General features: G+C 37.4%; 1 protein-coding gene across 1 annotated transcript; it reads right to left on the bottom strand.

Moving 5' to 3' along the window:
* Positions 1 to 5,189: 5,189 nt before the first annotated feature.
* TMEM144 (transmembrane protein 144) lies at positions 5,190 to 17,224 on the bottom strand. Its single transcript, XM_010157026.1, has 11 exons — positions 17,086 to 17,224; positions 15,768 to 15,890; positions 15,282 to 15,381; positions 14,669 to 14,749; positions 12,694 to 12,775; positions 11,406 to 11,479; positions 10,405 to 10,523; positions 8,981 to 9,100; positions 8,397 to 8,494; positions 6,342 to 6,395; positions 5,190 to 5,474 (listed from the first exon to the last, which is right to left on the bottom strand). Exons 1-11 carry the CDS (start codon positions 17,222 to 17,224, stop codon positions 5,391 to 5,393), a joined length of 1,074 nt encoding a protein of 357 aa, XP_010155328.1. The 3' UTR covers positions 5,190 to 5,390.
* Positions 17,225 to 17,936: the final 712 nt, after the last annotated feature.

Here is a 17,936-nt window from a genome sequence, read left to right as displayed (position 1 = left end):
TAAGAACTATCACTTCAGCTGTACCATGTTCCATAGTCACCATCTATCTGCATTATATATAGCTAAAGGAAAGTGGAATCCATCAGTCATTCAGTAATTATGGAATAGGGCATTAAACCACAAATCTTCTATTTGAAAGCAAGGTCAAAAATAATAATAATAAAAAAATACACTAATTGCTAGCACGCATCATCTTGGCTGTCATGTTATTTTCATGCCAGATGCAAGAAAGCTCAAGGATCAGGTCAGCCTGTTGAATTAGCATTTAATCAACCTTGAATATTGGTTGAAAAAGGAAAATGAGGATATAGAGAAAATATAAAAATGTGTATAGGGATAAAAAGTGCCAGTTTTCCCTGTTCATATTTGAAGACGTAGGAATTAATGCAGTGAAATTATTTTTCCAGATAGCAATCATTTTTACTAATAATACAACAGAACAAAAACCTGGAAGAAGGGCAGTGAGTCTCAGAAAATTAATTGACAATACAAAACAGTCAAAGAAATAAACAGGTAAGGGAGATATAAAAAAGGTGACACTGAGTTCCCTGGTTCCAATCACTGCACAAAAATCTTACTTGGAAGCTCTGTCTACCTATATTTTAAAGACTGGTTTGACTCTGAGTATTACTAGAGAAAAATTCTCAAAGTATGCTCAAATATCTTCTAAGAAATCATTAAAGAGGCACAAACAAATATTTGCAAGTGTAATTTTCTCCAAGAAATGTGATTCTTCCACCTTGGTCCTACTTTTTTTTTTTTTCCTTCAGTCATATATACATACATATACACATATATGTATAAACCCCCAACCCTTCAGCCTCTGCCCCCCCCAAATTAGAAATATTCTAGGTCAGTTCTTACACCAACATAAAAAATATGCTGATATAAACAGAGCCATGATAATTTATATTAGCTGAAGAATTTTCTCATATTACAACTCAGTTGCTGCCAGACTGTTTTGTATAAACAGCTCTATAAACAGATATCTGTTAATCCAGCATTTTAACATGAAAGAAGAACCAGTGTTACTTCAAAATCAAAACTTCAAGAACAAGAAAATCTCAGAAATTAGTGGAACATTTATCCAATATATTCCAAGTGTACATCATAAGAGAATACTTCGGAATAAATATGTATTTAAACCATAAATCCTGATGAACTAACAGTAAGGATTTTTCACAGGCAAGAGCGGCAAGAAGTGGATATTTTTGGCAGGACAAATCCAATAGGATAGCTACTAAGAAAGCATTTGATAAAGGTCACACTTGCGCCTTCACAAACAAGAATTTTAATTAATGCCCAGCAGTCAGCAATTGTTTGCTTATCTGATAACTTTACAATTTAGACTGGCGGATTGCATCAAAGTACATACATTTACATGACAATTGCTATGGTCAGGAGCTCTGTTTTGTTTCAGAAAGCCAATGACCTTGTACATAAACTGGCAAATGTAAAGGTGCTCCTGCCTTGGAAAATTCAGCTGTTCCCTGTAATCAACATCGAGTAGATGGATGCTGGGCCCACACCAGATATTAACTTAAAAGCATCCCTCAAGAGAGGGATAGTAGAAACTTAAGATAAAATTAGAAAAGACTTCATTTAAAGCAAAGTGAAGCATATGCTAACAATTTAAACCTAAAACATAAGTCTAATTGCATCCCAACTGCCAAAGTATAAGCCAGCTTCATTTCTTTGCACAAGCAGCATGATGAGACAGAGCCAGTCCTCTAGTAAGGGATGGATGTAGCAGATTCAGTCTCATTGTCCATTTTCAGGTTTATCTTAAACCACAATAAATAACAAATGCAGCAAGCAAGACAGAATCTGAACTGAGGCAAGTAAAATCAAAACTGCCAAAAGAAATTTTTCTACTGCTTGCTAACCTGTCATAACATTTCCACTACTGCACTAGTAGCCACCTTGTCCCATCACTAAAAGTTATAGGATAAAAGCCTGAAATACCCATGACAGATTCACTCAGGACAGTCACAGCAGCACACAAAACAGAGCTTCAGGGTACTGCAGGAATACATAAGGCCTTGTGGCACTTCACTGTGGTGTAGGATAGGAAACAGGTGGTCAAGGTTAGGGATAAAGGAGGTCCCACAGTAACTTGGCTTGAGCAATCCCGTTGTTCCTTCCTCACACAGCTGGGGATGCTGATTACCAAGCAGAACAGGTGCAGGGCCACCAGCCATAGTGTGACAAACCCTCTGCACTGACTTCTCAGTGGGTATTGTGTCTTGTGCAGCTGTGGAAGACAACTAGGAAACACCATACTCGGTTTCTGCTCTGCAATACACCTGACCTGGGCATACCTTCATACAGCTTCATCTGCTCCCCTGCTCTTTTTTCCTCCCTGAGCTTTGCTGTGCTTAAAAAAGGGCATTTTTGTTTTTCTGATGCTTAGCTCAGTTTTCAATCGTGCCCTGCAGTCTTGCGACTCTTGATTCTCTGACATCTGTTTCTACTTGCTCCTGTTCTCCTTTGCAGGTGCTCTAGGGATCTCTGTGACCTGGGACCTGCTGAGCACACACTCCTCGAAAGGTAGTTCTACCCTGGCAGCAGTAATGTGAGCAGGCTAGTTCACTGTCCAAGCCCATGCACAAGTGATTCTCTTCCCTGAGAGTTCTGGCTGAACATTTTCCAACCATTTTTCCAGACTGAGGTATTAGTAATTCATTTGACATAAACTAGTGAAGAGTATACCTCGCTGCATAGTGGAATTGTACTTGCAGTCTTTAACCAAGTGTGGAAGGTGACGGGCAGGTAGTAGTACACTAAACAGATGGCCCTTCCTGAGCAATGGCCCTGGTACATCAAAGCGGACTGGTGCTGTACTTACACCCTCTTTACAAATACTGTGTTGCACTGTAATTATTTTAGCAAAATAGTAAGTTGCAAGACTAGTGTTTTTGTCAGAAACTGTGTTGAAATGAGACAACCTGCCACTACTGAGCGATGACATTATAAACTTAACACACAGCACCCTTCTTCCTTCAGTCTTACTTAAACAGACTGCAGTCAGACAACTGTGAACACTGACACAGGAACAAGAACTAGTACTGACTCGGAAAGTACTGACATATTAAAGATTATCTGTAAAGTAAAGCAGCGGAGCACAAGAACACCACATTTGGGTTTTGCCAGTTCTTTGTTCACATATTCACAGAGTGCTTATGAGGAACTTTCTGGCATGGGGAATATTCCAGGAATATAGAAGTTTTTGTGATCTTTAAGAAGAAGGAAACAGATCCAGGGAAATTATAAATGTCCAATGTAATTCACGTTATTTAAAAAACATGTGAACAAATTTGTCTTCCTTGTCTGAGTCAAGAGAATAATGGCCAGGCAAGTAACAGTCAAGGATCTGTCAAGAAGAAATGGTCTCACCAGGATATTACAAAGAAAACTGGCCTGTTTTCTTCCCAACATCAGGTACTAGGGTGGTACACATCACATATCTTGACTTGAACAACGCTATCAGATGTTACGTAAGAGCTGGGAGAATGCAGTTGAAATTAAACCACTGTAGGAAAGAGGGAAATTGTACTCAAGAGAGTAATCCATTGTTCCCTGCCAGAGTGGAAAGAAGTACTGCCTTAGATTCCAAACAGTAAGTAAAGGCCAGTATCATTCAGCATCTTCATACATGACTTACAATAATTACAGGGTATGTTTATTGAATTTGCAGATGACAGCTGGCTGGAAAATGCTGCCAACTTGCTGGAGGACAGGGTCAAGACACAGAGCAAAAGTAGAGAAATGCCTTCAGGGGAAAAAACCCTGTTAGACACCAAGTTCTGACACTTGGGTAGGAATAAACAATCCATGCCGGGGAAAGGCGGTGAAGTTCTAAGATGAAATCTGATAAACAGTAAGCAAAGAAGGGTGGAAGGGAGAAAGGAGGAATTACGATTGCAGTCTGAACATATTAACAGTATTAAGCCTGTTGATGGCAAGACGTGTCGTACTACGATGTGTAACCACAAACAGAGCTTGCAGAGCGGATGACAAAAAAATATCCTACTGCTGCTCTTCTAGGTTTTTCTAAGACTAGTCTGACTGCCAGATCTAGTTTTTCTAGTCAGATTGTCCACTCGGTGAGAGTTGAGGAAAGAGAGAAAAATGATAGGCACAATACAAACAGGGGAAGACTGCAAGAGACAGGGTTGGCTAAGACTACGGGGAGGTTCAGACAACATCCTTTGCACATACACAGCTTTGTTGCCATGAGTAAGAAAACAAACAGTTCTCCAGGCTAGCGGTGGTCATGGAACAGTGGGCATAACATTCCTCACAGGCAATTTCCTTTGTATATTAAGGCTTTCTAGCAGGGCAGGTAGGTAGAAGCTGGTTAGTTTGCTTAAAAATCTTGTGAAGCCTACTTACTTATTTTTTTTTTAAAGAAACCAGTTAGACAATAACTGTCAGCAGTGATTTACATATAGGTGACCTTCCTTTGGGTAGAACAATGACTGGGTAGTTTTAGCATGATGCTTCAATGTAATAAACATTACCATACCTAATTTTAAAGATTTGAATAGGCTACATAGAAAAGTAGTTATTCAGAAAATGCCCAAAGTTATTTGGAAATGAACTCTGGACCACATACTTTTTCGCATATTGCAACACCACAAGTTACAGAATGTTTACTTAATGTTTACTTGCAAAGTTCCATACAATTGAAATAAAATAATCCAAACTTTCCCAACTATTTGTCTTATCCTGTTCGTGATTTCTACATAATGTTCTGGCAACTAAACAGTTTAGCAGCAAACACAAGTAATTTCTTTTATAGTCCCTTTTCTTTTTTTTTCCTCTATTTCCTTCAAAATTCTCAAGTGATTGGAAGATAAAGATTTTGTAAACTGATGACTTCTAAGGGTAACACTTCTAAATAAAAAATGCTTCACATCTTCATGTGTATCGGTTCCATACAGAATAATCCCAGAAATTTTATATTCAGTAAGACAGAACATTATAATGAAACAAATCAGCTTGCAAATACATACAGTATGAAAGACTAAGAATTAAAATCTATTTATCCACTGTCACAAGAGTGACACTGCAACTTATGACATGAAGCTTAGTACCCAAACCAGTAAAAAACCCCAAACAACTAGCAAATATAAAATCATTTAGCTTTGTTTAATAAAACCCCTTGACATTCTTATTGTTCCAAGAAATGCAGCAACAAACATTTCCAGATTTTCTTTCATGCTGCATGGGAATATTTAGCAAAGGTTTTCTTTTTCACTTGCCTGAAGGAAATTAGGGTAAATGTTGAACATACACTTTGAAAATTATTATGTATGGTGATATACCAATATTGTCTTTGTGATTATATTAAACAGCAGCACCATCTACTGGTCCAGAAGATCCTTTCAAACTTTAGAAAATGCCGTGGAGAGTGATCCAGCCAAAATGATGCAAAATGCTACTGAGAGTAAGACGTAGTTTTTCAGGCCCTGCAGAGCCAAAAGGGAGAGGAAAAAAAAATACATGTTGTCATAATAGGTACCATTTCACACACACATACACACAAAGTAAAATAAAGAACTAGGGTTTCATTTTATGACAAAATTAATAAATCCATTACATTAAATGGTAAATTTTATACTATTTTATTTCATATGTTTGTAACATATTGGCTGTCCAAAACAGTTTAATACAAGTAATTATGATACCATATACCTAGTAAAATATGCAGACTATTCCAAAATGTATGAAAAGGATGAAAGATTTGGTGAGTCACAAAGATTTGGATAATGAACATGATGGTCTTCTAGTGTGGTGCAACATTAATCTGCAGTGGGAGAGAGAGAGAACTTCTAGTTTCTAATCCAAGGATGCCTAATGCATTTTACACAGTCACCAAAAATATTGATCAAGATGACCTCTAATGGCAAATTAGTTACCTATGGATCCTGGACAGGTTAGCTAAAGGAACCTGAGGATTATACTGCTAGAGTTCAATGCTTCAAATTCCGCTATAAATATATTTTCTGCCATATATGTTAACATCCAGTAAATTAGCCTGTTGTAGGCAATCAATGCCACATCAGTGATTGAACTGGCTCAAATAAAGACTGTTTCCAGGCTGTGCTTGGCATCCTGCCTCCTGGCCCTGCTACAATCTTCATCTACTCCCACTGCTGCTCATACAGTAACAGAATTCAAATCGGCACTCCTGTAAAAATTGTCCACAGTTCTTCACTTTTCACCAACACTTTTAAGGAGGAGAAATCCAAAAGATACAGCTGTATACCAAATCATGCTGTTCCTAGAGCTAGAGGCAAGCAAGAGAGACTAGGTAAGTGACCTAATAAGATTACCTTGATTTCTTTAAATACAAGGACTCCCCACATTGCAGCAACAAGGCCAGGACCCTGAAGAATAAGATTCAGTTATACATTACAGCATTTCATGAAAATGTGCCGCCTTCTCATTAGTGTTCTCCGGGTGGTTGAATTTTGCCTGGACAACAAATTTAGGCCTTTCTATTCCATATAATTACAGTGCCCATGGCAAAAGCATAAACATCACTGAAGTCTTTAAAAAGTAAGACACAATAACATTTTCAAGAAAGGTTAAAGAGGCAAGAGACATATTTTTTCAGACAAGGCACAATTTGTTTCTAAATAACACTGTGGGGACTGCACTGGCTGTTACACGTTCATTTAGTAGACTCCAAACAATATACCTCTGTAGTCGAAATTACAGCCCACATTGTTACACATTTCAGAGGACTATTCATGTTTATTAGCAGCTACCATGGATATTGCTAACATTTCCTTTATTAGCATGATTAAGTAGTTGTATAAAGGTTGATTTTTGTCACTTGGTATGATACCAAGAGACAGGAACATTTCCTGTATAGCAGGCATCTGGACAAAGCAAAGGCAGCCAGATAGACAGGTCAGGAAAACTACTGATTACCTGATACGTTGTCATACAATTTCCTAGCTAACAGCAAACTGTGATACACAATGATCATTTCCAGGCACTCCTGGTAATACAGTTTTTTCCCCTGTGGGAGAAATAATCTGAATTTTCATGACTGATGAGAAAATGTTATCGTAATATGAAGCAAAATCTGGCTCTGTTCATGCTTCCCATTAGAGCTGTTCTCAGAATCGCTTGACAGATGTTTGGACAGTGATCTTCCTCTCTCCATCTTCAGTACCACTGACAGGACACAGATTTAGTCCAGTAGGAAACAGTGTCTCAGGCAGAACGTATTTGTGGGTGCTGTTTCCTACTGAAATTGCCAACTATTATTTGAATAATAGCTAAGGTGTTACTTCACTTTCTAGATAATGCACACTGTGAGAGAAATGTGTTTTAAAAATTAGACAAATTGTTAAAATCATGTGATAAATAGCTACCTGCAATTCTCTCTAGGATGAAGCTAAGCAGCGGTTACGAACCTGTGGTCCAGAGAGAGTTTCTCATCAGTGCTGTCCTTAAATTTTTCACTTCAGTATTTTATATCCTTGGCCTTTAGGCATACTGATAACAGGTCACTAAAACCACTTTCCATTAATCCTTCAATTTCTAATTAGAATGATCCCAAGTATTTTTTTTCCCACTGCATACTGCAGAGTTTATTCTGATTTACTGCATCTTGAGGCAAAGCTTAATCCCTATTAATTAATGTTTGTTCATTAGCTTGCTTCCAAAATACAGCTGTTCAGCAAAACGTTGGTTTTTATATTTATGAACTCTCATTCACCAGAAGTTATCCACCTTTGCAGCACTGTCTGGTAGATTCACAAGAGAGTAAAGGCAAAGTTTATTTTTAACTAGAGATGGAATTTATGCAGCTTCTGGAAATTAAGTGTTGTAAAGGTTAAGCATCATACATAGAAATAAACCAGACAAAACCGGCCAACCTATTTTTCTCTCATTTGCATAAGAACATTATTTTCAGCAATACATAATCTGTTCTCTGTGTTCAAGAACTATAAAAAGAAAAAAAACCCCTTGACTTAACCAAGCAAAATGACTGCTAGAGGATAAAAATCACAAATTAAAATATCCGGAACAAAACGTACTTGCTGGGATGAAAGCATAAAACGTTTCTTCTTTTAATCACTTCAGTTTACTATTTCATACTGATAGAGTTCTGGGTACAGAGCTTTGGCTTTTACATAACCTAATTAAAATTATTCTGCTTTTTTAAGCTTGGCATTGACTGAGAATGTGCTTGTCACAGTCATGTATGTTCCTAAAACACCAAAGGCTAGCACAGATGAGCAGAACAGGCAATGTATACTCGATTAAAATGCTCTAGACACGTCACAATTTCAACTTAAATCCACAAACGGAGTGGGGGGGAGGGGGAACACTTTTAATTCTAGTAATGGATTTTACCTTTATATACTTACTGCAGTAATTATTGGAAAGCTGACCACAGCACTGAGATAGTGATTGGCTATGAACCAGCAGCAATTGGCTATTGCCCAAAGCACGCCAGAAACAAACCCTAGAAAAATAAATCCAAATCAAAACCATTCACAGCAAGGTATAGACAGCAATTTGTGGAACATTTATGTTTATAGCATAATACAGAAACTCTATGCATGTATTTTAGTATATCAAATACTTTAACAGGCTGGCTCTGATCATCTAAATCAAAGCTCAAGGGATAAAATCAACTACTCCAACCAACGTATCAAGTCAATTAAAGTTCACAAACTTCTGGGCAATGTGCTCTCCACTCCGGCAGAGTCAGTTTTTGAAAATCCGCTGTATGCAATATAATTTTGTTCTAATTTTAGACTAGAACAAAATTCATCGTTTCCTAATTCTAGTTAATTAACCTAATAGGGGCAATCTTTCAAGAGGCAAAAAGTCACATGATGAGATTTGAAAGGCGAACTACATCTCCAACACACAGCTTGACCTAATCACTGCAAAACGGTCAGAAGAAGTGACTGAAGTTAATTGCTAATTTAAAAAACAGTCATACCTGGCAATATGGCTTGTGGATAAACATTAGGTTTATTTTTCTTGACTACACAGTAGATCAAAAAGTAGACAGTACTTGTAAGAAATATGCCACTGAAGTGCGCAAAAACATAATCTAAATCTGAAAGAGAAATTACAAAATTATATTAGTTTAAAAATCAGTTATTAATTTTAACTAAATTTATTTCACTGAAGTATTCACATAGGCAAAAAAATGAGGTGCTACTGCTAAGAACTGAAATTAAACTGTGATGAATACAGCTGCCAGTCTGACTGCGGATGGATTTGGTGAATCACACTCATGTTAAACATGAAGTAACCACCGCGCTGACCCTAGCATTTATCACAAGCTTTTATGCATTTCTGTGAGCTGTTAATTTTAAAAAATTAATTGTTAAAACTTAAGAAAATTGTCAGGTGACACTGCAAAACTGGGGGGGGAGGAGGGGAGAATTCTACATAACTACATCCTCTCCTGACGATTAACATGTGCATTCGTGTATATAGCCTTGTTTCTTTTCTGAATGATTAAGGGCAAGACAACTGCACTTACTGTGTAAGCTAAACATGGCACAATTTTGTCCTTCTTTTATCCTGAACCACATACCACAATTTTGTTTACTATCATCATTAACAATAATAAATCCTTCATGGACTTGGTGTGTGCTAAGGAGAATATTTCAAATATAGTAAAGCAGAAACATGTAGCAAGGTGATCTCTGTCTCCTTGGAGTAGTAAATCCTCAACAGGAAAGGCACTTACAGTAATGATAACATCTGTTTTCTCTAGATGGGGGAATATATATGTTGCAGTATTCAAGAGAAACTGTATATGACATAACAAACAATTTCCTAATGGCAACATTATGCGGTCTCAGAACTACGCTGCTCTCAAGCTGCTGCTGGTATTACCTGATAGACTATTCACTAAATCTTAAGGAGAATGCTTCTGGGGAAATGTTGTTTGAAAATGGAGAATAGGCTTATGTTAAAAGATGTCCATTTAAAAAATCTACAAGATTTTAATGACGTATGTTGTTATATATCACTTCTCATCAACTTAGATCAAGCTTTTCCTCTTGCTTTACTGGTATACTAATTAGGCAACTGATGCAGCTTGTGCCCTTGTTTAGCTCATGTTCCAGGCATATTTTGAGAACGCTAGCATTGTTTCAGAAGGCAATAAATACTATGAGTTAAGTATAGTATCCTCTGGGGTGTTTCTCACTTCTCTCTTAATGGTGTAATTCACTTCTGGGAAAAAGGCAGTGAGGCTACCATGATTGTGACAACATTCAGCGCAGAACTGATACACTAGCATGGTATATTTCCAGGCGCATCAAGAATTCCGCTCTATGCCTTTATAAAAGCAGTAGACCACAACATACTGATGAAATAAAGTGGAAATGACCTATTAGCCTTTACCAAATTGACTTGCTCCTGTGTACATAGTTTCATTTCTTCTTCCATGGTCCTTGATGTAAAGTACTGGTACAAAACTGGAGCCGTAGAGTATTCCAGCTACTACAGCCAGGCTACATCCTCTTTTAAAAAGAGCAAAAAATCAGAGAAAATAGCCTAACATTAATTAGGGAAGCGGACAATACACAGTCCAGTAAAGGCTGTGTATCATATGAAAGTTGCTAGCAACACTATAAGAATAATAAATTTTATCATATTTTTATTTTCCAGTGTAGAAATGGTTCAACATAGAAACTTCGAGTTCCTATACTTTGTGGTCAAGTAACACAGACAATTCCTGCTCAAAGAGACTGCAGTCTAGTTTAATGACAAGAGAAATCAACTAAGTAGGATTTCCTAAAAGCAGAGCTAGGAGAAAAACAACAAAAATATAGTTAGAATGCTCCCACCACCAGCTTCACTGTTGCAGTCTATGTATTCTTTACAACTATTCCCAGGTTCATTGCCTCCATGGTCCTTCTCCACCTACAGATCGTTGTGTTCCTCGCTATCTCCACTCCCCACACTGATCCCTTGCCAGCTGCTGCTTCTACCATGGAGTAGTTCTGCTGTCTTCCTTACCATACTGCAATGTATGCACTTGGAAACCACACCTGGAAGCATGTTATTAGCATAGGCTCCTCCTGTGCTAGAGTGCTAATCAAGTGGGCAATAAAAAACAATTCTGTAGTTATTTAGTTGCTATTGCTATTTATTTTACAAACGTCATTCTTTTGTAGTTGTAACTAATACCTGATAAGGTAAAGCACACTCAACAGTGCAAAGGGAAAAAATCTAATAAATTGTGCAGCTATTCATATATATGTATGCACACGAGACTAAAAACTGTTTGTGCATGATTGTGCTAGGAAAACCACAGGACACAAAGTTTGTTCTTCCTCTGTGTTCAACCACTTTCTCCGGCTACTTGGCCTGCACCAGTAAAAGAACTGTTAATAACTTACATGAGTCTCTTTTTTGCTGGAGAAAGTCTGGTCACCCATGAATCATCAGAGGTATCTTCAGAAACATTAATAGACTGCAAAAAACCAAGAGTTTTCAATCAGGGTTTGTTTTTGTTGTTGTTGGGTTTTTTGGTTCTGTTTTTAAATCTCAAACATTGTATTAAACAGAATAGTTTTGGTCTAAGAAAATAAAATGAAAACAGAAGGAGAAACAAAAGGACTTTACAGAAATTCTCTGAAGAAAGGAAAGGGGTGTTTTTTGTTTAGTTGGGTTTTTTTGATTTTGTTTGTTTGTAACAAAATTATGATTGGATCTACCTCCCTCAGAGTTTCCGAGTATGGGTTTGGATAGGGATTTTGGGTTTACTACATAATAGAGCACTCACTAGCACCTTTTAAAATCCGCATGCAGGAAAATCTGACTTTCAAAAGTCATTCTTCCTTAAATTTGATGAATGATTTAATCTATAGATTCTACTGATGATGTGCCTTCTGTTGATAGCTCTGGCATTACTAACAGAATATTAGGGTTATTTGCAAACAGGGAAATTATCATTCCTGTCTCCAGCATAAAGAAATTGCAACCACCCTGTACTCTAATCCTCCAATGAGATCATCTGCTGTGATTTGCTCTGGTAGACCAGAACCTCCAGTGAGCATTAAGCACAGCTAGAAAATGCTCAGGGGTCTCTGGTCAGGTAGCAATTAAGTTTTGATGCATCACTGATCTACAGAAGTAAGGTACAGTTGTAGTAGGAGCCTGCTGTTCTCCAGTTTTTGCTGCACATTTGGGCTGCTGAAGGAGTGACAGCCAATCTGGCACCCCTCTTTGGCCTCCAACCTGTGCCACAGCTGATGCTGAGAATCAGTGACTTTACAGTTTTCTGGCGCTGTAACGTGGCAAAAATCTGCTGGATAAGACTTACACACCCTGTTGCCTTGCATCTAAGCACCCTCCTAGTTTTATAGTTGTTTTAATTAAAATTGCTTCCTCTTCTCAGATAGGAGAGTAATGCAGTAGGTCTTTTAGATAACCTCTGTCATCATGAAAAAGGACTTCTAAGCCATTTAAAGCTGACAATAAAGAACACTTGGGAAAACCTTTTCTGTTGCTCACATTCAACTGGATATACAAGATCCACAAATTAAATACAGTCAATGCATATTTATGTAGCTTTATGTAGTTTACCACAAATCCCAGCACACCTGGTTAACATCAAACTTTTCTTTTGGTTTTAAATCAGTATCTACTTTCACTGCTGTAAAGTAACAACTTCAGAGTACTTACACTTTCCCTCAGTAAAGGCGTACTTTCTAATGAAGCTGAAGAACTCTGGACTTCAGTTTTTATAAAAAGAAATATGACAGCACTCAGAAGAGAAAAATACACCAATAAATACCATGTAAGCTCACAAGGACTAAAGTTCTAGCATCCAGAGACAAAAGTTATATTTGGAGCCATATTACTTCATTATTGCCGTAGAGTCACTTTAATATATTTAAAAAATGTAATTGCTTTTAACAGTCCTAACAAACAACTTAAGTGAAAGCAAGTAAATAAATGAGTCTTTGTATCACTTTATAGATCTCTCTTCTATGTAATGGGATCGAAATATCTCCTTTTTACACTGTGTAGTTACAACCACATGCTAACAGAAGTTGCTTTAGTTAACAATGCCCTTTTGTACTACACCACACATAAAACAGAACATCTGCGTGAAAATTATGTACGGAACAACTTAAGTGTGCACAGGATTGGCTCTACGCTCAAGGAAAAATGTTAAGTTTTTAGTCTTCTAACATGTGCGAGTCAGGCAATACTGCTCCTACAGGGCCTCATGCTTATGTGGAAGAAGGGGTGTTGCTCAGTGGTGCTCCAGTGCACTAAGTGAATAAAATGAAGAAAGGGTAACATTACTACTTGTACCCCCAGCTCCAGTAAATATGAACTGGCAAGATATGTTCTTTATTTTTATGCATGATACTTTAATGATGTAGGAATTCCTTCTCCTAGCTGTAAACAGACTGTCTCTCCTGCTGAAGGAATAAGGACAGATACAAAAGGATGTCAGCTTCCTCCAGAGGGACTAGGCAAACATGCACAGATTCCACACATGAGGCTAAACTGAAATGCATGCTTCTGAGCTGTGCAGGACAACATACACAGCTTGTGTGCTGCTTGCCAGGAAAACATCTCTGATCAGGATCTTTTGCCCTGCTGATCACTCCTCCATGGTATGTCAGAAGCATGCAGGAAGCAGGAATAAGTACTGCTACTATTTTATAAGTAACTCACAAGATCAAGTGCTATCTACATTTAATGGCAACGGTAAAAAACTGTGGAATCCTTGACAGAGGAAGAGTGGAAGCAAAATTCATGAATCTAAGGCAGCAGCACTCTCCCAGCAATCAAGAATGACTCAGTCATCTCCATCTTCTTAACAGCCTTCTTTCCTAAAGACATTATGTGCATCTGCTCTTTAGCATGCTTATGGCAAACCTACTGCACCTATGATTTAGGGACACTGTTATGTTCCTAGAAAGACCTCCCTGTCCACGCAGCTGGAAAGCAAGAACACTGCTATGCACCAAAACCCCCCTCTCCTCTGAGTTTGGAACAAAATGTGCACTCACACAAATCCTAAACTACAAATAAGAGTAGAAGTCCTTCTGAAGATCCCAAAGGAAGCCACTATTTGGGAGTTTTTCTAAGTGTGGCTTAAGAGTTACAAGACAGGGAGCTATTAAGGACAAGAGATAACGCAAAGCCTCTGGATTTTAACAGACCCCAAATTATCCGTGAAGGGGTCCTGTGGCATATTCTACAGTTAAGAGGAAAGATCTGTACCCCTGACTGAGTGAAGTGAGACCAGAAATGTCACAGAGGTTTTCTCACCAAGATTCTTCTAGTCAGTTTTTCCACTCACAATATTTGGGGCAAGTGAACCATTTGAATAATCTAGCTAGAGATTAAAGCATCTAGCTTTAATCAAAGCATCACTGCTTTGCCTTAAACATGCCTACCAGCATAAAAGTATATTTCTGTGTTTATGAATGACCATTTCACCACTGTACGGGATACCGTGTATGTTTCTATTGCGAAATGCAACACTGACCAGCTAGCTACAGATAGCTTATGAATTCTGTAGTATATCAATCTGCAAAAAATACTTCACTGCATTTGCCCTCTCGTTAAATTGCCCCTGTGGTTATTAAACAGGTATTGTACATTACAGAAATTTAGTATAAGAATAAATTTTTACCTTAATAGTGAAAGTCCAGCTCCAATATAATTTAAGATTGGTCGTGATACCTCTTCTGGGTCAATTCCAAACCAACCAAACCTGGAATATTTAACCAGTTTCACTTAGCTGCACTAACAGCATAGAAATAGTCAAATCATAACCCAGTCTTGGGCATCTTTACTCAAATAAATAATTCTGCTTAAGTTTATATTTGCAGTATTGGATCGGCTTGAAAAAAGCTACATATACTTTACAAAAATAACCTTTAAACTAATCTAATTTACAGTGATTTTTTTTAACCTGGATATTTAAAAATGTAAGCTAATTTAAATTATTTTATCATCCCATGCTGTAGAAGAAAAAATACAAACACTGTACTAGTTTTACATTAAGAAATACATTATTTATTCACTCAATTATGTTAATGAACTTCACTGGGCATTCCTCTTCCTATTGAGGCAGAGGAAACACAAAAAGATACAATAATTAACCAGAGTACTTTCCACTAAAAGCAAAAAAGACCTTACATATATGATGAATTGTCTTCATTGGTGATAGGGTTTTCACTGCAGTTGTTAATGAAGAACTAGAAACATTAGTTACGTATGACTTAAGAGTTAAACATACTCACCTTGAACTTGCCCAACCTGTCAGCAAATTAAAAGAAGCCCATATCAAAAGACCAAGAGCTAAACCAATAGTTTTAACAATAGGGACAACCGTAACATTGCCTGAAATACAAAAAAAAACCCAATTAAAATCACTTAAAACCTAGACGGTGATCTTGTGTGTTTGTTTTATATATTGTGACTGTTCAGAAGGCAAAGAAATTTAGGCAACTACAAGGTGGCAGGAAATAGTGGTTTTTAAAAATAAACACATTAAACATGGCCTTTTCCTTAATATAATTTTAAAAGCTACTTTTGGTGTGAATTTGCTGCTAATAAATAAGCATAATATAATATTTGCTGTTAAGGGTACAGCTCCATTAATACCAAGACTTTAAAAAGCCAAATAACTACTACCTTATATATATGGAAAACATTTTCTTGCTGTTTTTTTAATGAAGAGTTAGGATTACTTTGTGTTCCAAGAAATACAATCTCTTTATCCTTACCTGTAGCCCACACAAACCCCCCAACCATAGCCAGAGGCCAAAACCGGGGACAATTCTGGATTAAATTGACCACCAAAGAAACTATCCATATGGAGGCACAGAGAATCCACTGGAAGAACATGCCTATGGAAAAAATCAAACGCACACAATAGAGAACTTGCAGATTGCTGCATGTGTGAATCCGTTAATACACTATGTCTTAGATAAAATAGTACAGAACAAAAACTGAAAGGTGGTTACTTCCTTTGTGAATCTCAGGGAACCATGTTACAATATATTCAAAAGAGAAATTTTAGGGTGGGGTGTTATAATTCTGTCAGCTTTTCTTCTTACCATGCATTCTTTACACACAGTTGCAAAAGACACTTTGCTGGAAAAAGTTTACACAATTCCTGATCCTCCAACACATAAAAATTTTGACAGGCTTCTGACAAAGAGGATATTTAGTTACTGCAAACTTCTCCCACCAGCCTAGTAGCAGCTAACACAGATGACTGCACAGGACAAAACTCCTTCAAAGCTCAGGGCTCAGGCTTTTCCACTAATCCAGGACATTGAGGATGATAAAAACTGTGGACAAATCTCTACAACCTCTGCAGATCCCCTAAGCGTCAACGAGGCACACCAGTTATTTCATGCCAGCTGAGCTAAGACTTTTGCCTAAGTCTAGCCTTGTCTTGTTAGGACCATATTTGGCACAAATAAGAGAGAGGTTATATTCAGCCTGTAATGCAAATATCATTATTGCAGTAACATAATGGCAGATTTATTCATCTAGGGATCTGGTCATTGACTATGCTTCATATAGACATGCAAATACAAGATGAACCTAGCACAGTAAAGGGATAAAATTCCAAGTAGGGAATAGAAGTAATTGTTTCTTCTTACTGAGTCACCAGATAAAAGTATTGAAATTTTAATTTTTGCTCGTATTTCTGTTAGGTCCACAACTGAAAGGCCAACAACTCCAATAACTTTTACAGTATAAATAACACTGTATGTATTTGAGAATCCCTCCAAGGGTAGAAGAAAGGACATTTCACTTTCCATTGTGAAATGCTCATGAAATGCACATTAAAGTGCATTTAAAGTGCACAACAGCACATAAACAGGCTCTTCTAAAGATTTGCCACATTCTAAACCAATACATTATTGCTTTATTCTCTAACAATAGCAAAGAAAATTAAAACATGCTCTGTGGATTAAGGCTGTGATGGTATTTATAACTCTAGCTACAGAAGCTCTCATATTTGCTGGTAAAATATTATTCCTATTGGCAAAAATACCAAAACGAACAGAAGAATATGAATACGTTTACCATCACCAGTATCAAATTTCTTAACAGGCACAAAGTTTGTCCCAAATAGAAGGACAGCCACTGTGGAAGAGGTAAAGCCGATAGCTAGATCTGTTCCATTGCTGATGTTAAAGGTACTGTAAGCTTTCACGATGTTCATCTTGGTTCTGAAGGTGCCTCTTTCAGTGGAATTGTTTTGCTGAAAGTCCTGACAGATTCTGTAATCAGAGAGAGGAATTAAAACATGTGGAATATTAAATAATACCAATCTAGTTCAGAAATCTGAAACTTAAAGGACCCTACTTAACAATCTTTCAAAAGCTGGAAAGAACTGCAAAGTATACTGTAGAATCCCATGAAAAGCTGCCATAAAAAGTAAATAAAGGATTATTTTTAGTCTGGGGAACAAAGGGAGAAGCTTCCTCTAAAGTATATTAATTCCATAAAACTGTAATAAGAAAGGCAAAGATTTTTTTAAATCACATGATACCTCCCCTTTTTTTTTTAATGGAAGATCCATCTTGAGATTACACTCAATAGAAGTACCACTGTGCTGGTTTCAGTCAGGAAAGAGTTAACTTTCTTCACAGTGGCTGGTATGCAGCTGTTTCTGGATTTACCCTGAGAAACGTACTGACAAGGTGTCTTTTTAGCTGGTGCTGGGGAGTATTTGCACCAAATTGAAAGTCTCTCTTGGCTTCTGATACCACAGCTGCGTTTCCAGCTTTCTCACTACAGGCAATGTGGGGGGACACACAGTTCAGACAGCTGATCCAAACTGACCGAAGGAGTATTTCATTCCATACATAGCACGTCATGCTCTGGGCACAGGCGGGGAGTGGGCTGAGGGGCCATTACTCTTTTTGCTCCTT

This window comes from Eurypyga helias, unplaced genomic scaffold (assembly GCF_000690775.1).
Source record: "Eurypyga helias isolate BGI_N326 unplaced genomic scaffold, ASM69077v1 scaffold11978, whole genome shotgun sequence".
Classification (NCBI taxonomy): Eukaryota; Metazoa; Chordata; class Aves; order Eurypygiformes; family Eurypygidae; genus Eurypyga; species Eurypyga helias.
Note: the sequence above shows the minus strand (reverse complement) of the source record. Positions and strands in the feature narration are given on the sequence as shown.

What these genes read in the sequence shown, in the direction of transcription:
- TMEM144 (XM_010157026.1), bottom strand. Translation starts at nt 17,224, where the DNA reads ATGAACATCGTGAAAGCTTACAGTACCTTTAACATCAGCAATGGAACA. An exon ending in ACAGGTTGGGCAAGTTCAAG is followed by an intron (nt 14,750 to 15,281) that starts GTGAGTATGTTT and finishes TAAATATTCCAG; the next exon opens with GTTTGGTTGGTTTGGAATTG. An exon ending in GCTTTCCAATAATTACTGCA is followed by an intron (nt 6,396 to 8,396) that starts GTAAGTATATAA and finishes CTTATTCTTCAG; the next exon opens with GGTCCTGGCCTTGTTGCTGC.